This window comes from Grammomys surdaster, unplaced genomic scaffold (assembly GCF_004785775.1).
Source record: "Grammomys surdaster isolate TR1022 unplaced genomic scaffold, NIH_TR_1.0 126071, whole genome shotgun sequence".
In the NCBI taxonomy this organism is placed as follows: Eukaryota; Metazoa; Chordata; class Mammalia; order Rodentia; family Muridae; genus Grammomys; species Grammomys surdaster.
This window is the reverse complement of record NW_021620880.1, coordinates 1,620,661-1,645,833: the sequence shown is the minus strand read 5'-3', so window position 1 is coordinate 1,645,833 and position 25,173 is coordinate 1,620,661. Positions and strand designations below refer to the sequence as shown.

The window sequence follows — 25,173 nt, the reverse complement described above, 5'->3', positions numbered from 1 at the left end:
TTTCTCTGCAAACATCCCTGCCTCTCCCCTATGGTGGCCACCTTGCTATAGGGAAACTGAGGCCCAAGTAGGTAAGACTCTTGCTTGCAAGTCTCTAGAAAGGAAACTGATGCACAGCTAGGGTTGTCTTTGCCTCTTCTTTGTTCTTAAGAGAAGTATAACCAATACTGGTCAGCTGTACTCCACGTTCTCATAGGATAGAACAGGAAAGGTCTGGGGTCCTCAAGATCTGTGGTCACCATAAAGGTCAGGAGGAAACAACTACAGAAAAGTACACTGATTATGATTCCTCCATGTAGCACATTTTTGTATGCATTTTAAAGTCACCCTATGGGTTATCCGCCTTCTCCCCTCCTAGACACTGTGCAGTCGCTCACCCCAGAAAGCAACATGGTTCATTCCTCCAGGCTACTTCTCAGTTCCATGTAGTGACATCCCTATTAATAACCAACACACACACACATACACACACACACACACACACACACACGGTGCTGCTTAGCCCAAGCCACGATTTTCTGGTTCTTGGCTGTTTGGCTCCTCCATCCTAGGGATGTGGTAGAGGCGATGCTGTGGCAGAAGGCGGGATCTGCTCTGGAGCTGCCAGGCTTCACACGAACCCACCTCTGCCATCACTGGGCAGTTGGAAGGCAGGTACCAGCTCTCCCCTCTACAGGGCAAACCAAGGCCAAATTTGTTCCTTCTTTTGCTCTAGTGAATAAAATTGGAAAATTCCTATGTTTGTTCCTTCTCCTGGTGTCTGTGGCTGATGCACCTCTATGACAAAGCCCAAGTAGTTGAATAGAATACCTAACCCACAGAGCCTAAAACTAGTTATGATCTGGCTCCTTACACCATGGGTTTGCAGGCCTCTCTTAGGACATGATGGAGTAGGGGAAGAGGGAAAAGAGGCACTTATTGTTGAGGTTCGACTTGGGGAGTTCCTAGCAAAGAAGACTTCTAATGCTCCACTGTCCTGAAAATCAGTGTGGTAATGCTTTCCCAGAAGACACAGTTAAGAGCCCTTGAGCCTCTATGAACTCTGGCCATTGACTTGGCAACCTAGAAAAATGCTGTCTCCAAACAAGCAGCTTATACATAGACACAGGCATGCATGCGCATGTGTCCATACATGTGGTTATGAGTATCTGTGTGTGTAATGGAGTGAGATGAGGAAGCCTGTGACAGAGCAAAGATCTTAATTTGGTGTACAAAGAGCAACTGCCTGAGCAGCTGTGCCCACCCTTGCCATATCCATGGTTAATCTGCTCAGGACACTTCCCCATCCTCTGTGGAATACTGTGAAGTCCAAGTAAGATATTGCCCCTGTCCCATTTGTGGCTTTCAGAAACAGAGCCATTCCCCCAGCAAGAGGATGAAAAGTTGGTCATCGACAGACAGCACGGAGGAGGCCGAGAGCTTCCCTTGGCTCCTTGATATATGAACAGGACAGAAGAGCTGCCAGGGAACTGGGGGGCAGGAAGCGGCTGGAGCCGGAGGGAGGAAATGAAGACATTAAGCAGGATCGAAACAGATGAAATGAAAGCACATTGCATTTAACCTCCATTCTCCTTGTCTCCCCAAAGCACTCCTCCAAATTCCTGACTTGGGATACCTTCTCTTCAGGGGTGCTCCTGTTGCTCCTTATCGATGCCCTCTCTGCAGCTGGCAAGACCCTCCACCTGGCATCCATAATGCCTGACAAGAGTGCCCAACAGCCCCTCTGTTTCAGCCCTGGAGTCCTCAACGCCCACCCAGTGGATGATCTTTTTTCCCTCAGTATGAAGCTGATCTGTTTTTTTTTTTGGGGGGGGGGTGCTAGTAGCGGAAACAAAGCCTCCCAGTTAGTTTTCACACAGAGGCTGCCGGAGGCCATATGCTGTGTTCTCCAGCTCTGCCATTACGCATCTTGCTTGTAATTGCTTTAGAATGACACTCATCATGTTCTATTTTATCACTCAATGACAGATGCATACAGGAGAAGGGAAACACACACACACACACACACACACACACACACACACACACACACACACTCACAGAGCAAGCCAGACTGCAGAATGGTTAATAAGAGTAATTGTTCTGAAATTCCACAAGCTGGACTTGGCCCATTGGCTTCAATAGTGCTCCAGCTGTGGTCACCGAGTCTGCATTGGAGTGGGCAGTGTGGCCCATGCTTCCAGAAGCACTTTCCCATGTGTATTGGCTCCCTCTGAACTCTATATAAAATCGTCAGCATTCTTTATGCTGAGAGACTACTCAAAGATGGAGATTTCTGTCCAAGGATGTATAGCGATTACCAACAGAGAAGGCGGTAGTAGCTTTGCCCTGTTTTTAAGTGCTCTACACTGGGCATCCCAGGACCAAAGATCCCCTCCCATTTACTGGGGCCTTGTTGCTTGCATCACCCCAGGCAACTCACCCATCATCACTTTCCACTCTCAAACAGGCAGGGCCCTCGCTCGGGAGTTCCAGGAGTAGGAAGCTCCCGAAGGCTCCTGTGATCAAACTGAAAACATGGGCTAGGCTCATTGGCTCTTACTTCCAAAAGCCAGCAGAGACAGGATGTTGTGTTTTCTTCCTGCCTACTTCTGGGAGGGGAATGAAACTCAAGAGAGCAGCAATTGTACTAACAGATGCATCTTGTATCCATGCTGTCCATCCTGGGTGCTGAGAGACACACACAGTAGGTACACAGAATGATGGCAGAATGCCTTCCTCAGAGGACCAAGGTATAGCTTCACAAATGGTCTCAAAGCCCTAGTAGCTTCTCCTTTTCCTGCTTCAAGCACTCCATGACCAAAGACCCACTGTGTTTGCCTGAGCTGGCTCTACAGAAGATCCCACAGAAGCCACTCAGGGCCCTGCTAGCCACTTAGGGCTTGAGATGTCAGTTCAGGGACTATATTCTAGAGTCAAAGATCCTTTCTCATTAAGAGAGCTGATTAAAAGTCTCAGAATGGTGGAAAAAGCCTCACTGAGCAACCCTGCAGCTACCTCCTAGTCTTTAGTCAAGCCCCAGACACAGAGTCCATTCTGGTGTGGAGGTACTATATGAGCCAAAGACCATCTAAGACCAATTGCCCCTACCTTTCTCCACATAAGAGCCTTAAGCCAAGGGTCTCCAGGAGCATGGCCCATGAGACCCTCTTCAAGCCCAGAAAGTGGCTAAGGACAGACCATGTGGGTCATCCTTAGGAAGTCTGGGCCAGTGGTGGTAGAGAACATGGAGATCCAGGCTGTGAGGTAAGAGGCCTGGAGAGCCACAGGCTTTACTTTGACTTTAGAGGCAGATTCTTCCCACCCCCTCTCCTATTAAGATGGGAATGAGTGTGAGTCTCCAGGGATGGAGAGAGAACAGAACAGACTGTTTCCAGAGCACTTTCCACAGCACTCATCTTTCTATTTCTTAATTAGAAGCCCAAGGGAGCCTGGGGCCTTGGCAGTGAGTGAGGTTAGCAAGTGATGGGGGAATCCCATCTAAATGCCAGTTTACCCCTTCAGGGATGTCCCCTCTTTCCTTGGGCAGTGTCTTACCCCTTCTCCTCTCCCAGCCAGAACAGTAGGGAGGGAGCCTGAACAAAGGGCAGCCTTGGCTACATTGTGCCTTGGAAAGGGGTTGGGCGTTACAGTTCGGGGGTAAAGATCTTTCTGTTCAGGGACCCAGGTTAGAGTCTGGCCTCCTTTGCTCTTTCATGGTCAGCCACTGGAGGCCAGGATTCTGTCTTTCTACAGAGGGCCTGTTCACCTGTGCTCATCAGAAATGCTATGTATGTCTTCAGCCAACCCTCGAAAAGCAAGCATTGGCACCAGCAAGGCCATTGTATTCTGAGAAGCTCCGTCACTCTCATTAGACCTAGTTGGCACAATGCTTCCTGGTCTTTGTTGAGTAGGTCCATTTTCCTGACCAATTCATCCCTGATAAATAATTGTTCCCTCACTCATTCTAGGCAGCTATACTCAAGGGGAGGTCAGAGACTGGTCTGATGAGGAAGCTCCTTTCTTTGGTTTCCTGGTGTCTGAAGTCTAGGGCTGACCTCTGTTAGTGAAGGGCCACAGGCTGCTCTGTGAGACTCATCACATCCCCGGCAGCTGCCAGCATTTATGAGGCGCCTTCCCTTTCTGCCTCCCTTCCTACTGTCTAAATGTCTTCTCTCCCTCTTTCTGTGCTAAAGATATGCATGTGGTATAGGAATAGAGACCTGAAGGATGTGGATGTGAGAAAAGGGTATTTAAGGGAGGCACTCAAAGAGCATTGTCCAGGAAGTGGATTGTTCTGGAGTCCAGTGTGAGGTACTGCCTGACTACAACCCCTCACTTTCCTCACATGTACAACAGAACCCAAGCAGATCTCATCAGGCTGTGTAAAGGATGCCCACGGAGTGGCTCTAGTCCCATATCTGTGCTCCTCATAGCTTCTGCCCCATGCTTCCTTGGCCCAAGTTTTTGGCATACCATCTGGCATTCCTGGGTGAGCCAAAACTTATTTACCAGTGACAGCTCTGTTCATCTGGCCATCACCACCCATGGACCCAAACCCCAGGGATAGCTGATACTGAGCATGCACTGCTGCCAGTCTCCAGCTTAAGCACGTCATAAACATCATTATTTTAACCCTCATGACAATCTTCATTTGTCAGAAGAAAAGAAAGAGGTTCCCATGTTGACCTCTTCCCTGTCGCACAGCAAGAAAGTGGCAGAGCGATGGTGGTCCCCAGACACGTCTGCTGTCTTATGAATCTGTTCTTGCCAGTAAGACATCTTCTGTGAACCTCTAGGCTATGGATCGAGCTAGAAGCTTAAAGTATGGGTAGGCTACAGTCATACAAACAGTACCAAGCAAGACCATGGCTCCTCACCCCCTGGGACAGAAAGGAGAATCCATTCTCTGAACATTTGCTGTGTTCTCAATCCCAACCAAAGGAGCCACATCATGCATGATAAAGATCCACATTTGGGATGGAAAGCCTGCATTTATGTCGGCTTCTGAACCTCAGTAGAAACACTTGGCCTTTTGACCAGGCTAACACCCACATGGAGGCCTCTGACAACCCTGTCATTCCTCCCTGCTGTTTCCCCACCACGAAATTCAATCCATGTGGTTCACAGCAAGCCCTTATTATTGGTGGCAGGTCACAAAAATAGCCACCAACATTTCCCACCCTTCTCCTTCATACTGGATGTAACAATGACATCACAGATACTTCTGTTAAAAGGTGCGATTGATTTCTCTGTCCTCTGAATGGGACTTGGACACTAGATATTAGCAAAATCGAAAGAGCGGAGGCTTGAAGAGACCTCACCCACCGAGGGTCTGACCTTTTATTCAGCGACTAGGGACTCTGCAATTGCCACCAATGGAGGGCTCTGCTCTGCTCAGCTCTGCTCGGTGGTGATAGGTCGGTTCTAAGCCATCCACTCCGGATGCCTCAGATGCTCACTCCTTAGCTGCAGAACTGTGAGTAAGCCCATGCTAGACCATCCTTAGGGAACCACAGATGGCTTGAAGAAGAATAGGGCCAGCCAGACTATGACAACTGCCCTGTCCACTTAACACACAGAATCATGAGAAGTAATCAATGTTAAAGCTTAAGCTTCTACGTTTTAAGGGTGATGTTCTGTGAAATCAGAGCTAACTGATTCAGATGCTCACAAAGGAGCGGGTGAAGGTGCTAGAAAATATGTCCTGTTCTCCTTTAGAGCTGTGACCATGGGAGTACAGTCTGGTGTGGAGGTTACAGGGGTACAGAGGCAGAAAGCCCACGCTTAAAACCTTTACCACTGAGAAGTTGTGTGCTCTTGGATAAGTCACTTAAACTCTCTGTACCCAAGTTTTTCTCATCTGTAGAGCAGAGATGATAATGTCTCTTGATGGAGATGCTATGTAAACAAGTTAATAAATACAGAACACCTAGAGGACTGCCCAGTCTACTATGTGAGGCTTTTCCTATTACTACCCAAACACACAGCCCTGCTACTTTTCCTGCCACAGTTTCCAGCTGTCAGGCAGAGGATGCATGCTGACCACCAGATCGCCAGCTCCGTAGGATTGACGAGGCAGAGAAATGGTCTTTTCATGGAGGACAGAGGCTGAAGATCATGAGAGATGGCTGAATGAAAAAAAAAGGTTGTGAACAACTGCATCTGCTATTTTTTTTCCTCTATTGTGTCCAAGTCCCTGACAAGAGACAATGGAATGGAGAAAGGGGTTATCTTGGTTCACAATTCAAGAGCGAATTCAAAGGACACAAACCATGGCAGGGAAGGCATGGTGGTGGTATGAACATGATACAGCTGGTCACATTGCATCTGCAGTGAGGAAGCAGAGACAAATAAATGCTGGTGTTCAGCTTTCTTTCTCCTTTAATCCAGTTCAGAACATCCACCTCCATAGGAAAGACCCATCCACATGTAGTGGGGTTTCAACTCAATCTAGAAATGCCCTCATAGATATGCTTAAAGGTTTGTACCGTTGGGGATTCTAGATCCTGTCACATTAGCAGTCAACATTAACCATCACAATTATCTCCTAGGTAGCTTTCTGGGGCTGAGATGAGCCCAGAAATGTGGCACCAACACACATATATGGTTTCTTCTTTTTTGAAAGATTTACTACTAATACATGGTGTTGGCTGCTCTCAGTATAAGCTGGTTATCTTCCTAGCGATATCACCTCAGTGTTCATAGGAAGTCATTCTCCACAAAGAGGAAGAGGAGAGAGAGCATGACCCTATCCTGGGTATTCCTAATGCTACCCACAGCCAGTATCTTTAAACTGCCTCTGGTTATAACTCTATTGCTGGTCAGGAGAGAAATGAACACTTACACACCAATAGAGATGCCTGGGCTGCTGGCCAGGGCCCAGTGGGGAGAGGAGAGGGGCCAAGACTCCTCCTGGGCCACAGGACTAGGCTCTGGGAGCTGCCTGCTTTGTACATAGTGCTGAGCCGAAGCAGATTTTCACTACAGATGGCCCAGTTGGGACCCTAATAGCAGGTGGGTGAAGTGATCCCTCAGACAGCCAAAACACAGGATATTGAAGCAGCCCACGACTTGTGGGGCATAGCACACATGCTAGGGATAAGAGATACAGGTATGGGAGAGACACAGGACCCCTTGGCTTCCCAGGTGTTTAGGAGGGCTGGAAAGAGAGCTCTTAACAATGCCCCCCTGCCTCAAGAGGCTTGGATGGCCCCAGGGTAACAGGTAACGCCTATAACCACACAGGGAAACACAGTTCTATGAGGAAATGCCATTAAACCTCAGTTATGAAAGTGACACAAATTTGCGGGGGGGGGGGGAGGTCCCCTGTGCTGGGTTTGTTTGCTTGGTTTTGTTTGTTTGTATGTTTTTGTTTTTAAGCAGAGTTAAAGTGATATTTTCAAAATTCTTGATTTTTACTAAGAAGGAGACACCAGAATAGGGTAGAAATAGAACTGGCTATGCCTCTTCCAAAACTAGAAAAAGAGGGAGCATCAGCCTCCTAACCAAGGAAGGGACTCCCATGATATCAGAGTGTTGGGGGCCCAGCTACTTTCTTGCTTTTCATTTCACCTCCTTTCACAGCCAACTTTATGTGTTTTGTTTTTTTCCAGGTCATCTTAAGTCATTTTCTGTGCCTGGTGACCTGACTTGATAGATGTTCATCATGTCAGAAATGTCTGTTGATTAAATAAAGGATCTGGGCAACAACATACTAGAGTTCCAGCAGCAGCTAGAGGCTCTGTGTAGCTCTGGCTGTCCTAGAACTCACTCTGTAGACCAGGCTGGCCTTGAATTTAAGAGGTCTGCCTGCCTCTGTCTGCTGAGTGCTGGGTTTAAAGGCGTGCGCCACCGCACCTAGCAACACACTCACACATCTCTACATGCCCTCCGCTAGGAGCACAGTATCCATTTCTCTCTCCCCCTCCAGTTTTCACTTTCTGCCTGGATTTCCTTTCCAGCTCCGCAAGCCATCTTTCTGGCATGACTTACAGGCTCATACCAGTTCTATCTCTTTGTGATTTCTCACAAAGATCTGATGATCCCTTGGCCTCATCCAGGTAGGATTTGCAGCTCCTCCTTGACTCCATGCTCTGAAATGTACAACCCTTGTGCCTGGGCTCACTGTCTGGTCTTACTCAGCTTATAAGTTTCATGCACAGTGTGTTTATCAGGCCATTGCTGGTGCTTCTCACTCCACTTGGAGAGGAACACAGGGACACAATATGGCTTCCATGAGCCAGTGGCCAACCATGGAGCTCCTTACATGTGCTGGGTGGGGGGAGGTGTCTACTTGTTGCTAGAGTCTAAGACCAGAGACTCTCATGCTGAGGAACCAGAGCTGCTTGAAAGCAGGGCTGTTCAATTCAGGCCTTTGGATTCCGAAGGGGTGTGATATCTTGGCCATTTCTACATGGCTTGCAGGCTCCTCTTCACTGTGACCACCTTGGCCACCTCTTGTTTCTCATCCTCTCCCTGCATTGGAGAGAAAGTCAATGGGATGCTCACAGCCCCAAGGGAGCCTGCAAGCTTACCATCTCCCTAGTCCTCTGTGATCATTTAATGGTTGGTTTCATTCAAATAACTTAAAGTAAGGTAAGTCATGCTGCTTACACTATAGATGTGTAGGGTAGCATCCTATAGATTCTACTGTGTTCCTCTGGGGAGCTCATGTAATAAAATAAGGGAAGTGGCAAAATGAAGGGCCATTTGCAGGTAATCATGATAACAGTATAAGAAAAATAAGTTGGTGAGGAAGGTGGGGTATGGAAAAGATGGAGGTGGCCATGCGGTGAGTAGTGGGAGACAGTATGGTGGATCTAGTCACACCCAGAAGCCAGCCAGCCATATTGTATAGGTTCTTCACTGTATATCCTACAGGTCTAGCAAGGACTCTGCATGGTGGTTCACCCAAGAAGCTTATACACACACTACTGGGACCCAGTCACACTACTTGTCCCAGGACATACATCTGAGTCTCCAAGTGGTTTCTGTGATCATGATTATTCCTGCCTTCCAGAACTATTGTCTAAGAGAGCCTTCTGGTTCCTCAAAGCCCTTGTTCTTCTGGATTAATTGGGGGAGAATGGGTTGTGTATATAAAGCCCTGTGATCACTGACTCCTCCCAGACTTCTGCTAACAAAGAAAAGGACCACGATAGGGGCAGCTCCCCCTCCCCAGAGCCTTGTAGGCAGACCTGATGCCCTCTGCTGGAGTGGGTGAGTCCAGCCCTGAAGAGAGACAGTGAACTAGACCCATTAAAAGGCCCTTGCTGGCAGGGTTGATGCCTGATACCATAGTGATCATCTCTGAGAACTGAATTCACAATTCCTTGCCTTTTCTAGCAGGGCTTCTGCCCTGGGGCTTCAGCAGACACTGACCTGACTACAATCTATTTCTTACCCCCAAGTTCCTGAAGGATTCCAATGAAAAGGATCTCTAAGCATGCATGGCCTGTAAGGCCTCCCTGTGGACTTGCACTTCTTATGGGTGACTTTAGTCAAGGATTCTTAACTTCTGTCTTTTTAGAGAAGAAGAAATAGAAATGGGAAGGTTGCCAAGTGTCTGACCATTTAAAGGCCAGTTCTTTGGGTGTTGATAACTCAGGCTACTAGGCTAATGACCTGTTTTCCTTGGAAGCAGAAAGGTCTCGGGGCTTTAATAGCTGGCTAGGAACTGATAAGTCACTAAATACATCCCCCTCATCGTTTAGAAGAAGATACAATCAGAGAAGAGAGATAACATTCCCAAGGTCACATAGTCCCCAGAGCTAGCTCTACAATCGCCTCTCCTGGTTTCCAATCTGGTGGTCTTTCCATGGTTCCCCAGAGCCCCACCCCTGTTGTAGGACTTGGCCAACCCACATAAGGCAGCTCAGGCATAAAGTACTACATTCTGAGAGTGGACTCCACAGCCTCTCCTCCTCAAATGAGAAGTTGCCCTTACATGGAGATATTCGGAAGTCAGGCACGGTGTAGGGGTGGGGAGCGGGGAGTGGGCATGGAGCTTCCTAATCTCTCCCTAAGCTCTGCCCAAGCTCTGAGTGTGCCAGTCCAGCTGCAGGAGAATGTTTTATTAACTGACACGACACCCCTCGCTTACTTGAAACGTTCCTGTTGAAAGAGGAGATGGTGCTGGAGTCTGGAGTCAAGGTGGCTATGACTGTGAGAACATTTTTCAGGTGTAGAAACCATAGAAGAACTTTCAGAAGTTTTGCAGGAAGAGGAGAGAGGGGCCAAGAAAGAAGGGAATTCAGAAACAGTCTGGGATCACATACTATATACTGTACACTGTCCTTTTCCATCTCTACCATGCAAGAATGGCACCAAAGAGCCAGAACAGTCCCATAGCTACACTGCTGGGAAAACCTAAACCTTAAACCATCCACACCTGGCACCAGGGTTCTTTAAGGAGAGACCAGCATTGACCGTGACAGCTCAGGAGTTACAATCCCCAGGTGACTTCTCCACTTTCCATCCCCATCTTTGTGGAAGTAAAAGTAGTCACAGGTCCACTACAAAAGGTCAGTTGGAAAGGGTGAGGAAAACCAGGGACAAGAGGCCTGAGACCAGTGAAAGAACACAGCCCTCTTCCCTAGCAGGCCAGTGTCCCTCATCTCTGAATTGGGCAGAATGTGATCCCTTTAGGGGGTTGGGAGGGGCCAGCTAGAAGGATAAGAAGTGCCCAGGGACCTCTAGAATGGTTAGAGATGCCACCAAACAAGGCCACTTGGGACCAGAAATTCTTCAGGCAAGGAAAAAGTTTGAGACTTTGAAAAGGTATTATAAAAGATATTTCTGTAGTATGTGTATTTCCTTGGGGAAAGGAGAGTGAGCAATGTTCTCACTGACCTGATGACAACCTATTTCTTACCCCCAAGTTCCTGAAGGATTCCAAGGAAAAGGATCTCTAAGCATGGCCTGTAAGGCCTCCCTGTGGACTTGCACTTCTTATGGGTGACTTTAGTCAAGGATTCACCTCTGCCTGTTGTCTTCCCCTCCTCACCAGCTGTGGTTTTCCTATTGGTAACTTCCCCACCTGCCTGTCACCAGTGTCCATGACTCCACAAGCCCAGACAAGCCCAACTCCCACAAGCCTATGCCCACTGGCTTGGTCTCCCTGCCCTCTGACATTTTCTTCCTTACATTCTGTGTTCATCCTCTCTCATAACTTTTGTACATGAACCCTGCAATATTAATGAGTTAGGCCATTGGGTCTTTCTCTCCTTTGCACAGGACGACGCCAGGAATGTTTTGTTTCTTTTTCTTTCATTTCTCAGGAAACACCGTCCAGTTTCCTTTGGACTGAAGTAGCTGATGGGTGACTGGGCAAGAGTGGATTCTATACAGACCAACTCTATGGGAAACCCAGTCTCTCCACAGACAAGCAGTCAGTCTTGAGTAGGCCTCAAGACTTAACTACAAACCAGATGCAATAACAAAAAAAAAAAAAAAAAAAAAAAAAATCTCTTTCCTAAGGCGGTTGGGAGGGTGAGCCATTCTAAACGACCTGTTCTAAGCTGATGCCTCTGCCATTGTTGAAGCTAAGCATCATCAGCCACTGCCGTGAAGAGTAATGGCAGTAGTCTCTGGTGGTCAGGGGGAACCCATTCCCACTCCTTCCATCCTCAGCACAGATGGCAAACACTCACTTCTCCACTGCTGAATTACGGCCCTAAAGAGGCTCAATCACAGCTCGTAAGTCATCGCTGTGTCCTGGACACAGCCTCTCTCCGACTCCTAACCGACTGCTAGGGGCGCTCTCACGCAGGAAACTGGGAGCAGCTGCTGTCCCTTGCCCTTCTGTCCTGTGGACCCCTAGACTTCCCTACACCTCCGGCCTCCTCTTCTTCTCACTTCCCAGCTTTAGCCCTTTCTTTACGTCTTTAAGTCGACGTTTCATTCCCATCCGTTTACTTGTTGCCAGTTCCTACTAGAATGCCAGTTCTGAGAACTTTTCTGTTCTGTGCACAAATTCTCCCTCACTCCCTAGTTCAGAGATTCTCAGCCTTCCTAACACTTTGACCCTTTAATATGGTTCCTCATGTGCTGACCCCCAACCATAAAATTATTTTTATTGCTATTTCATAACTGCAATTTCATTACTGTTATGAACTGTAATATAAATATCTGTATGCAGGATATCTGATAAATGCCCCCCCAGCAGAAGGGTCACAATCCACAGGTTGAGAACTAAAGCCCTAGTATGATACATGACATTCTCACTATACCTATTAAATAAATGGTCATTTAATGCATTTAGCTTTTCCACCAGGGTCTTTCAAGGTCTAGCTGAAATGCCATAGCCTCCATGGGGCCTTCATTATCATGCCCCTCCACTGTCCCCTTCCTCTTGTGTCTTACCCATGCCTCTTTCCTTACTGAGGCCTGCAATACAGCTCTGTGAACACAGACATCTTTTATTGGAGCAAGGCTCGTTAGGAGGCCCAGTGAACTCAAATGGAATAAAAAGACCTCAGCATGACTGCAGTGTGGGAGCTTGGGCACAGTGTCATGGCCTTCTCATGTGCAGAGTAGGATCGAACACTCACCTCACAGGGGTTGTAGTTCCCTTCTCTCAGTTTGAAGCTCCTAGTATGAACTTGAGTTGTGTCTTGTTCACTGTGAGGCATGTTTACTGAATTATGAAAGCACCATGTTTACCTAGCTGCCTCTCAAAGGCCCAAATGAGAGGTGAAGAGGCATGCCAGAGGATAGGTCCAGTGTTTCAACAAGTGCACCTAACATATTTCCCCGGGGGGTGGGGAGGGCAGGGAAGAAAGCAAGTGGGAGAAGAAATGCCTCAAGTTTTTGAAACGTTGTCCTAGGGTCTGACACTGCAAAAGACCAGCAAAGATTGTAGCCCTCCACTTTAGTATCACCCTGAGCCAGGCAGAGATGGCTCTCAGTCTGTCTGTGACTATTTCGAGTTCGTCTCCTATCCACATGCCAACATAAGGGCGTATTTATTTATTTTCTATTGTAAAACCCATGAACAAAAATTTTCCCCCAGTGGGTGCTGTTATTTACTTCTCATTGTAGGACACTAAAAATAAAACCTTCTTTTACTCAGAGGATCAATCTTCCCTTTTACTTATAGCAGAAACACAGTATGAAAGTGAACTTTCATAGGCCAAGGAGTCAGATAAGAGAGCAGCTTTAGTAAAGTTATTTGCAAACGGTACCAATGTACCTATCGGGGCTGTGTGCTCAAGTAAGACACGGGCCAAGAAGAATTCCTCAAAGCTCCTTCCTCGGCAACCTGTCTTCAAGAGTCTTCCAAGTTTCTCACTTAGCCTTGTTCACCAGGAGAAGCCCCAAAGCCATTTACTATTCGGAGGACATCTGGGGTAATCAGTAAACTTCACAGAACCAAAGTCAAGGTCATGACTCTTCTCTCTTGAGCCCCACACACCTGTTCCTTCTCTAGAAGCTGCGGCTTCATGGTTCCCATTAGCTGCTCTTATATTCCGAAGTTCCTTCAGACTCCAGGCTGTTGCCACTCAAGTCCTCTCTTGTTCTGTTGCTGCTATCTTGATTCAGAGTTTCTTCATCTCTTGCTTGAGTCAGTACATGAATGACTGTCTTGCATCCAAGAGAGCTTCTAACACCCATCCAGGAGCCAGCTGCCGAGTGAATTTACCTCATGGATGCAACCAGAACATCTTTAGTGGCTCCTGATGTCTACCGACTGAGCTCCCTGCCCTCCTATTTTGGGTCCTCTGAGTCCCTGGCAAACCTTTTTCTCCTACCTATTTATCATAAGCCATGTTCCTGCTCTTCTATCCTAAACCCCCAGCGAACGTTAGCCAAGCCTCCCAAGCACCATCTCCTTTCACGGGTTACTTGCCCCTCCCATTCCCGCTTATTAAACTCCTGCTTGCAGTTGTTGGTCTGCCTAAAATGTCTCTCACCTCTTCTGTGGGGCCAATCATTCAGCACAAAATATTAAATATTTATTTTGCAATGCATACTTCTGATCTTTTCAGAACATAACATGGCCCTTCCTTTCTTATATATGCCTGTGAACATACATCCCCTGCTACACTATAAACTTCTTAGGATACCCCTCTTCTCTTCCTCCTCCCCCGTCTCTCATTCCCCCATCCCACTCATTGTAACAGTACTGGTGAATGAGCCTTGGGCCTTGCACATACTAGGCAATAGGCAAGCACTGTACCTCCGACTTACGTACTCAGCCTCTTATTTACTTTTATATCTCCAACATTGCCTTCTACTTTCCCTTGCAAACGGGACATTCAATAGTTACTGAATCAAATGAAACTTATGCTATCTATGGTTTTGATACTGGTTGGTTTAATTCTCCTAAGCTTCCCCCACTGCTAAAGTACACATGTCCAGAGAGAAGTAAAAGTAAACTAATGACGCTTCTTAAGAGTCTATAAGCCTATAATAATGGTTAACTCTGCTATTCATGACTTTGGAAAAATAACTTTGAAAAGGATCCCATACCAGAAGTGAAAAAAAACAACCACATTATTTTCTATCAGCCTTTGACAGTATTGTATGATTTTTGAGCAGCTAGCTTTTTTTCTTCTGTTTGACTGATCTATTGATATTTACGTTTATAATCTCTCCATAACTGGCTGGGAGACAGGGGTGGAAGACAATGTGCAGAGCTATGCTGGCGGGAGGAACCCAATGGAGAATGAAACGGTTGCTTCATGCAACCTCAAGGAAGGACCGTCAATAATGTCACAGACACTCAGAGTGTGGCAGCACATCCCAAGATGTCACTACAATGACTGCTGAGAGTAAAGACTCTCAGCCCCTTCAATGCTCACCCTGGTTCAAAGAAGATGACGAAGTGCTCCTGAGAGTGATGCGATCCGGGATGAGTGGAGGCCATGCTTCCACTTTAGTTGGCCCTGCAAGATACCTTGCTGGGCGACTGGATGCAAATCAAAGAAAATGAGATTTGCAATTTTGCATTGATAGCCAGTTAATGTAGGAGGGAAAGGTCCCCTTTGCCATTTCTGAAGCAAACAAATATCGCATGTGGCGATTCAGCAGCTGCATTAGTTGGTGAAAATTGATGCACATTTCATGTGTCAGGGAGCTGAATCCCAGAGAATGGAGCCAGCCTCCCAGAAAATGGGTTCTTTATATAGTTCCATCCATTTATTGTTTGATTGGACTTTCTGTATATTAAATTCAAGCTGTTCTGCCACTCAATGGGTATTTTGATGCGTTGCCTTGGTGGGAAATAATGAAGGTGATGGGATTTTACAGCATCCGGTTACAAAGGAGGCGTCTCCAGCCTCATCCATCTCTCCATCAACTGGCTTGCATGTGAGGTGGCACTTATATTAAAACGATTTTTCTGATTCAGTTTAATGACACTCATTCGAGTCCTGGCACCCAGAATGTGATTGCATGAGCTAAATGTAATCTTCTTCTACCCAGTCATGGTCAGCCAAGGCTGGGCTCTCTTCCCTCCCCAGTCCCACCTTCCCACATACCTATCATTCGTATGGGGCTGGTGTGTCCTGAGGAAAGCAAGATGGGCCAAAAAGAAGCCGAACTCAGCCTGAAGCCCGTCCAGAGGATGCCCCCAAACACAGGAGTAATTCTTTTCTCAAAACAAATCTTCCTTAGACGTTGGTCTGAGGTCAGTATTACACACTCTTTCCAAAGACAGTTTCTGAGGGCTGACTTCCTACTTCCCAGAAGAGAACTACTGACCTGAACATCACCAAAAGAAGAATCTCTACAAATGAGTGTTCCAGGGTCAGTTTCCAAGAAATGTCTAGTTGTATGAAGGCTCTTTCGCCTAAGGATGGTAGAAGGCTCCTCTGCTCCAGTCCTTGGCTCATAACTCCTAGCCCGTGCGGAGTGTGGTCCACAGCTTTGCATGGCCTAGGACAAGCACTCCTTCCTGGGTGAAAGAACTGAACACATTCAAGCAGCAGCTGAGGGGGCTCTTCCCTGGCTGAGGAGGGGGAGGGTCCTCTGTATTTTGTTTACAGTATTTCAAGGCAGAATAATTGTGGTTCCTCGGGAAGAATCATGTTTGTGTTTACTAGTGTGTTTAAAGAGAGAAGCACAAACAAAACCAAGCAGAGAGAGGTTGAGATTGATTTCCAGACATTCCGGAAGGGAGCTGTGAAATGAATACCAGCGTGGAAATCCTTTTCCAAAAATTGCAGTGATCTAAATTGCCAGATCACAAAGCAAAGGCATCGTGAGGCTCCCAGTGTGAGACACCTGAGCTGCTCAAAGTGCCATCCATATGAGTTAACCTTTTTTGCAGAAGCCCTGGGTCAAACCTATGTCGAGGCAGAACCGAAGACACAGAGTGACCTCTGTGTCAGAGCCAGGACTGGCTCTCATGATGGTGAGCTCAGGCCAGCTGAGCACACATCAGTAGCTATTGCCTGGGTAAGAAAAAAGGAAAGCTCCATCCAGCTTGCCAGCCCTGCTGCCAGCCCACTCCTCTCTCAGATGTTGTGGCTACACCTTAGTTCTCTGGGCTTGCTGGTCCCCTGCTGGTGTCTTAGCTGCCCTGGGTTCTAGAGTCAAGTCTCTTCTTGTCAAATGTTTCTCCCAAGGATGTAGAAGGTCTTCATGGCTAATCCTGCCATGAACTTTTACCAGGCTTAATGGGAGAAAGGCTAGTAGGCTAGTGAATAATTCCTGAGAAAGTGTCTTGGTTTTTTCTACTTTTAATGTGTGTGTGTGTGTGTGTGTGTGTGTGTGTGTGTGTGTGTAATCCACTTGTTAGTGCATACAAGTAGATATCCTCCAACACACACGAATATAGAAGACAAAGGTCAACTTCAGGAGTCTTTCCTCTATCTCTCTCCACTTTTTAGTTTTTAAGACCAGGTTTCTTCCTTGAAGCACCTCAGTCAGCTAGGCTGAGTGGCAAATGAGGTACAGGGACTCACCTGTCTTCACATGCCCCCAGCTCCAGTGCCGGAGCATAATTATGCCAGTGTGCCTGGCTTTCAAGAAGGCGTTGAGGATCCCAGATCAAGTCCTCAGCAGGCACTCCCAGCCCTCTACCTCTAAAGAGATGAAGATCTTTCAGTTCCCCAGTCTGTGTTGCTCTCACCCATGATGCCACCACCATATCTTGCCCGTATTATTGCTGCGCTATTTCATGTTAAGGGACCAAGAAGGGTCTCTCAGATGCTGAACAGAGCTCAGATGCTGAACAGAGACCTAAGGGGATATGGACAGAATAGAGGAAAGCAGGAATAATACATGCAAAAAATCACCAGGTAGGAGGGTCCTTAATATGGTATTCTTGAAATAGCAAGGAAATTCCTAATGGAACTTTTGCAAGGGGTGGCAGGAGATCAGAAAGTTAATGGAAGAATCAACTCAAGCATGTTGCTTGTGACAACCATGCCACGGTGGCTCTGAATAGGAGGTCCCTGGGGAGTTTTAAGCCAGGGGACCTGGCTATTACAGAGTAAATACACTCAGCACTCCCTATGTGTTGTGACGTGTTCTATTGTTCTATGTATCCTAATAGGGTGTATTTGTTTATCTATTTACTGAATTGCCTTTCTATTGAATGCAAGAATCGTATTGCCTAGAACTTAATATTTAGGGAATATTGGAGAACAGCTGAATAAAGAGAGTCATGATGGGTGGGAACTTATCTATGGTTCTCTCTATACCTCTCCCTGCCCCTGGAATGTCTCAAGATGACCATGTCAACTAGCCTGATACTGTGCAAGGGCTCACAGCAAACATTCCTTGCAAAAAGTCCCAGCCTTCCTAAAGCTGAAGCCTCAAGTGTGTGTCCTCCCTGTCTGCTCACTTCTTGGAATACTTCTTGGAGAAGACAATGGAGGGGTTTACATTGGGAAAATGACCGTTCATGTTCTGAGGAAGGGAAATGTTTGATTCATCTTGCAGATTCACATTGGTCTGTTATGCAATTACAGTGCTTGTGTATTCTGAGTCAGTGATGCCCTCTGGTACACAGTAGGTATCCGCAAACATTTAAGGAATGGAAGATCCTTTGTTGGGATGTAAGTTTGCATCCTCTCTTGGGAATTCCAGCACCAGGGAACTATCAGTTAAGAAATCTAACAAAGACCTGCAGGTCATTCATTCTCAGGAAGCATAATATAAGCAGGCCCATGGGCAGGGGCCCACCCCACATAGACACCTTGTCAGCTAGTATCTAGACTGAGGTATTTGTGATCCCTGTGAAAGTATAGACAGAATATTGAAAACTGAAGAATTAATAAAACCACATCTCAGACAAGCTTCATACCGGACAACAGGGAAACCTGATTGAGAACCCCAAGCTTCCGTGTTCTTCTCTCTAATTCCAAGGATCTTCATGTGTCCTGGACCCTCAGACAGGTTCCCTTCAGGATTACATTTTAAAGGGAAATGCAAATCACCTGCAGACTGCTTCGTGCTTGGAAGAAGTAAAAAAAAAAAATCGATTCTGCTTTTTGTAAAGTGATTTTTGGACACTGTCAAAAACGCTCTCATCTCAGAGCACAAGGTGACAGACAGGCTGCTGATGATAATTTTGTAAGTGAGCCACCATGCGTGGAGCAGAGGCTGTTCCATACCTTCCCTGGTCTTTCCCAACCCCATCTCTCTCCCCACCCACCGTTTAAGATGTACAGGAGCTGTTCAGTCCATCCAGGTCTGAAACTGCTCCCCAACCCACCACAGCCCCTGTGGACACACACAAAGGCTCCCAAATTTTTGCATCCCCATGTCCTCACCCAAGTTGCCCCAAAGACTTGCTCAGCCAGGCCAGATCCATCATAATGCTAATCAAAGCCAAGCAAAATTAAGAAGGGAAATTTGCTTTGACAAAACTCACCTCATGTAATACATTCCCAAACTAGTTATGTTGGTCTTATTTAATATTGGGAGTTCCACGCTATCCCTTTCCTCTGTTAACTGAGATAATTGGGGATTTGTTTTATTTATAGCATCAATTATGAACACGGAAATTAATCCTTGAATGGTACATTTGGGAGCCCAACTGTCAAGGGAGCACAAGAGAAGCCTGGGCACAGCTCAGGGGTCTTTCCTCCCTGCACAGGAGCCTGCTGAGGAAAGACATCTTCAAGCCTGGGTGATAATTTGGGCTGTCAGTTGTTCTTGTGTGCTTAAAGTATTTTGAAATATTAAATAAATGGTGATAATTGGCTTCAGGAGATCCTTCCCTGGAGGACATCTACTAACACATGAGTGAGGTAGTAGGAAAGTAGGCAGAGATGGCAACCAGAGCCTGGCAGAGCAAACACCTTCACTTATATTGGCTCTGAGCATGTTGGCTGACACTGCTCTGGGAAGGAACTGAGGTCATTGCGGTTGATTAGAAATGGGAGCTCGGGAAGGAGTAGGTCAGGGAGGGGCGACAGACAGCTGGGAGTTGCTGCAAGCAACTGGACCACTCCAGAGTTGGTCCATCATAGTTCCTAGTCACATGGGGTTCAAAATCAACATAGGCTAGGAAAAAGATAAACTTCCTGCAATGGTTGAACATAGCTAAAACTAGTCATTGAATGTGATTTGAACAGAAATCAGCCAGGAGAAAACGAAAGCTTTCCAGGGTTGAGCCAGACAGTCCCCTAGTAAAGACAACGACATAAGTGTGGTCCTGTAGAGCACCTCAGTGGACAGATCAGTCACCAACTACAGTCTGCTCTCCTGGAACAGCAGAGCTGAGACAGCATCCAGGGCTGGAAAGGTTGCAGGACTGCAGGCTCAAATCTTAAATTTACCCTCAAGAAAGGACAAATACATCTAGGAGAGACTGAGAACAATATCAGACCAAGCAAATGGGGAAGGTGCCCCATTGACACTGACCCCTCCATTAGAAAGCATTTTGTCAAGCACCTGCTATGTATAGCCAAACAAAGGAGCCTGGTAATGGTGCCAACTGCCAGCTCGGGTCAAAGTCAAAGTAGCTTGATCTAGTACAGAGCTACAATCAGACGGGGTGGAAGGAAGAAAGAGAACTGCTTTCTTGTAACTCTTGTAACTCGTCTGAATTGAGGGAAGAGAGGACTAAAAGCTTCTTTTAGATCATTTCGCTCACTTCTCAGAAGCTAGACATTTCAGAGTATTGTGGATGGAGAAGCAAACCTGTTTGTCCTTGGGGAGTGGAGTAAGGAGGTCCCAGGACCTGTAGGGAAGCCACAGCCAGTGTAGGCAGATGCCTTTCCTTCTCACGTATCTTCTGTAGCCTGCCTGTGCCCTACACTACTCCAAGAAAGTAAATCTGAGGCCAATGCATTCTACCCCTGATGTTGAACTTGTACCTACCTCTAAAGACGATCACTCAAAGAAACCAACCACTACCCCACAGTAAAAACAGCAGTAAAATCCCAAGTTTAGCTGTGAAAGCAGCCACAGATCTCTAATGCCACCTTCTGACCCGTGCAGAAGAAAATGTATGATGTGTCCAACCTCTGTGTGCCCAGGACAGGGTCTGGCATACAATGTTCAGCAAGCTGATGCTTGCCTGACTAGTAATTTTACTAGAGTAGAATATCATACATCCTGAGGCTAGCTTTTAAAAAGTAATAATAAGGAAAAATAAGCCCAAAACCCTGATTTCTACTGGAGGCCACAATTGAGTGGGAGTAGTAGGACATGGTGAAAGGAGAAAGGCCACTGAAGACACAGAGACTGGCATCTGAAAGTCAGCTCTGTGACTATGGGAAATGTACTGAACCCCTGAGCCTTACCTTCTGTATCTTTAAGGAGTACAGAGCCTTTCCTACCTTGCAAGGCTGCTGAGAGGACTTGAAGATAATATATTCAGAGTGCTCAGTACACTGCTGACACACAGTAGACACCCAGATGCTATTACACTAATAATAAAAAGTGATGGGCAGGTGGCCAGCAGTGTTCCTATTAATCTCCTTCAAGATGATCCCCCATTTTAACCCTGACACTCATCAATCTGCCTGGGATATATCCCAATACAAGTTCCTCCCTTTCATGTCACGAATCCCAGAATCCCATCAAGAAGCAACTAAAGGCACTGGTGACTCGGGATCATATCTGGGGCATGCCTGAGTGTTGGGATGTGGTACCTGGGTTTCTTTAGGAAGATGAAGCAATGAAGCATGGCCAGGGTCAGCGCAGAAGGGACAAATATGAAGCCAAGCCCTCAGGTCAGGTTATCCCAAACATCCCACAGCGCCAAAAGATTACATCTGCTATTTGCTTCAAGAAAGATAAAGCCCCAGAGTTAAACACTCTTACTCAATCTGGTGAGCAGCTATCTGAAAGCATTCGTGTGTATGCATGATGTGGTGTGTGTGTGTGTGTGTGTGTGTGTGTGTGTGTGTATGCACGCATGCACTTGTGTGCTGGTTGAGAAGAATGACTGAATAGCTTCCTTTAGACAGACAGAGTAAAGCGAATGCCTGCATCAAACTCGGCCTTCGCAAATGGATGGTGACATCTCTTGCTCTCCTCCCTGCTCCTCCCTTGTGGCAGAATGACAAATGTAATCACTTTAAAAGGTCCAATCACCTGCTCAGTCATTCCCAATAAACACACGCAGGACTGTGGAATAACCTATAGCACCACAACAGAGGTTCAGCCAGGAAAAAAAAAATGAATCACCAGGATCCCACCAACCAAATTGTCAAAGACCAAATAAAAAGCTTCATGAATTCTCTATCAGCAATATAACGCTTCCTTGTCTAAGCAAATCTAGACCCAGCGTATGAATTGTGGAGGGATCTTTCATTAGTCTCATGACTTCCAACTGCTGAGGCAAAAACCCCTCTGAAATCTATGTCTCCATAAAGCTGCCTTTATTTGCTCTAATCCTGTTAGGGAGAAGATTTTAATCTCCTTCCTGGGCCCCTTCCTCTGATGGAAAGCTTCACATCCCAGCATCATAAATGTATTTTTGTGACCTCAGTGGAGTGGAGAACACAGAGATCTGGAAGAGAAAGTCACCCGAGCCCTCACCGAGTACTTGTCTCTCCCTCTGATGAGATTGCTGCTTGTCTGATCACATGACCCATTGAGAGTATTTCACAGACACACAAGTAGGGCTGGGGTCATTCCATTTCTGACTCCAGCTGATAAAATAAGACTGTTTCTTCTTTAGTGAGGAAAAAAAAAAGAAAAAAGAAAAAGAAACCAGTACCTTGCTTTGCAGAAAACCCAAAAATCATTGTCATTGAGAGAAATTCTAATCAGAGATACTGAATCTGTGAGTGTCTGTGGCAGCAGAAAAGAAACAAGGCAAACAAGAAAGCAGCTTGCAAATACACTACAAAGAAGAAGGCACAGGAGGGAACGTGGAAAGAAATCTGCGTGTACAGATTGTATGCCATTCACCCAACTTCTCGTAGCCTCTGCTCCACTGCCCACTGCATTTCATTCTCTCCTTCAGAGTCCTTAAAGGCACTCCACCCTGCCATCTCATGCACTGAACTGGTTGCCTGGAGGACAGACATGGTGACTTACTTTCCTATGCTTTATAGAACAGGTGCCTCACCTCCCCCAAACACTCATTCAGAGAAGTTAACACCCACAAACCAATCACTCATTCCTTTTCTGACTATTCCACTTCCCTGGCCCCCATGACTCAAGCGAAGGGCTTTTATGTCCAAACCTCCTCTCCTCGATCGTGATACACCATCTAAAGTTTCATAACCGATCAACCCAACTCCACCCTATTCAGGTCAGTGGTACTGACTTACCCCAGTGTAGTCATGGTGACTATGGTGTACCAGAAAGACGCGGGGATGCTTGTGAACTTGCTGGCGGAGGAGCCCTTCTCAGCATAAAACATCACAGTGGCAAAGATGATGATGGCCATGGTAAGGGAGAAGAGAAGAAAGCCCAGTTCTGAGGCACAGCTCTTCAAGGTGTAGCCCAGGATCCGTAGGCCCTGGGAATGTCGGGAAAACTTGAAGATCCTGAAGACGCGGAAGACCCGGAGTGTGACAAAAGCTCCAGACACGTCCTCGTTGTTGGTCATGACCAGGCCAATGTAATAGGGCATGATGGCCACAACGTCGATAATGCTCATCACACTGCGGATGAAGCGGTATCTGCTGGGTGCCGCGAAGAGTCGGAGCAGGTACTCCACTGTGAAGATCATGACACAGGCGGTGTCCAGGCAAAAGAAAGCCACCGAGTAGCGCTCTCCACAAGGCAGCTCCTTGCTCCCAGGCACTGTGCCGCATGGCACCGTCTCCACTACATTGGTGATGACCGAGACGGCAATGAAGAAGCCAGTCACGTAGTAGAAGACCAGTGCCAGGGTGCTGGTGTGTGGGTTCTCGAAGGCCCGCCACATTGTCTGGCGGAAGCTGAGCGAGGGCATGGACTCTTGGTTGTTCTCAGAGTCATTGTCATCCATGAGCCGCTCTGCATTCTCCCGCTTGCGGTCTTTGTACTCCTCATAGCAGCAGTCTCCGATGATCTCAGGGAGGATGCCATAGAAGGCCAGCTCATCGTCGTAAGCAGAGATGCATTCATAACGTGGGTAGTGCAGCTTCCCAGTGCGGTAGAAGTTGAGCACACAACGGAACACTTCCGGGTCACGGTCAAAGAAGTACTCCTTGGTATCCTCGTTGAAGAAGAACTCCTTCTCTGTGCTACCCAGCAGGGTGTCGGGATAGCGCTCCAGAGTGGTCCTCCAGGTCTGGAACCGTCGTCCACTCACGTTGAGGACGATCAGCTCATCTTGCCGCTTGTTCTTGTCAGCTGGAGCTAGGGGCATGGGACAGTTAGCCACTGGCATCCATCCAATGGCTGCAGCCCGGGCAAAAGGCAGCCAGGCTGCGACTCCTGCCGCCATGGTGACTCCAGCTTTTGGGCTGGTAGCTGCTCAGACACTGTACACACCAGCTTGGAGTTAGTTCAGTAACCCCTGGAGGATAGGAGAGAGCAGAGAAAGGGGCTGAGTCTACTTTGATTTTGGGAGGAAAGGAACAAGGAAAGGATCATTGCTGATAGAAACGGTAAGTCCCCATGGCCAGATAAAAACTAAAATCACCAAAAGAGGAAACCACAATACAAGGACAGCACCTGACAAGGGGCTGCGCAAAGGGCCCAGTCATCGGATGTTGCAGACTGCATGACAAAGTGTCAAAAAAGCTCCAAGGGGGCCCAGGAGAACTTGGGAAGGAAAGCTTCTCTAACAGGAAGATCTGGGAAGACGGGTAATAATGAGCTCTGAAAGGTTATGGCGTTATTACGAATTTAAATTGGGAGAGGGTAAATGAGTTCTCATTAAACGAATTTAAAAGTGGGATAAACATGCTAATTTTTATTTCACTCTTCATCCACCAGGGTAATCAGGAATGGGGTGCCAATGAAGGATATCAAGAAAACACATCCTTTCTATTCCTCCCTGGTGGGAAGGAGACTGGGGCTGGGTTTGGAAAATTCTGTCAAGGCAGGTGACCCAAGGAAGCCCAGAGCCAGTGAAGGTCTACTCCTAACTCCCATACAGGAGGTTTGTCTGGCAAATTACTACTTACTCTTCAGGATGCTTGGTCTGGGGTCTGCCCTGGCAACCTAATATCCACTTGCAGCCTTCAGGAGCACAGTGGGCAGATAAAGGGAAGGTTGTGAGGTGTGGTTAGTTGTACTGGATCTCTCTCCCACCCAGTGAAGGAATTCTTAGGTTCTTTATCCACCTGCCTTCTGCATACTGTCCCTCTCCCTCCGCAGAGGAAGCTGGGCCATGCTCACTGCTTTTCCTACGTTCCTTGCCTCCTGTCTCCGTCTGCCCAGAACCCAGAGTTCCCTCCCATTATGTAACAATACACCATCCCATGCCAGGCTCCCTCACCTGTCCTCTACTGCACCCTGAGACTTCTTCCAGGCTCAGCACCCTTAGTCCTTCAGTCCCAGCTTTCTTAACCACATGTCCCAATCGCCAGCCTGAATGGAGGGACTAATGACATAGAGAACTATATTTGGCTTTGGGAAGCAGATTTACCTTCCCAGATCTGGCTTTTTAAAGATGATAGTGAAATGACTCTGCAATCCCCCAATGTATACCATCTGTGGGAAGACATGTGGCGACACAGAAACACACGTAACAGTGACGGGAAATTGTTTGGGGTTGGCACGCTCAACTCCACTAATCCTAAACTGATCGCACAGCTCAGAGCCAAATCCTAACTAAGAGTTATTTGGATTCTCTAGAACTCACTTGATTTATTTCTGTATTGAAGTAAATGAGGC

General features: G+C 47.0%; 1 protein-coding gene across 2 annotated transcripts in view; it reads right to left on the bottom strand.

Moving 5' to 3' along the window:
• Kcnd3 (potassium voltage-gated channel subfamily D member 3) overlaps positions 1-23,850 on the bottom strand; it is a 206,677-nt gene extending 182,827 nt beyond the window's left edge. For both annotated transcript variants that reach the window (XM_028755634.1, XM_028755636.1), the window contains exon 1: positions 22,671-23,850. In XM_028755634.1, the coding sequence (XP_028611467.1) occupies positions 22,671-23,776 (1,106 nt within the window). In that variant the 5' untranslated portion in view covers positions 23,777-23,850. The remainder of the gene's footprint in view (positions 1-22,670) is intronic.
• Positions 23,851-25,173: the final 1,323 nt, after the last annotated feature.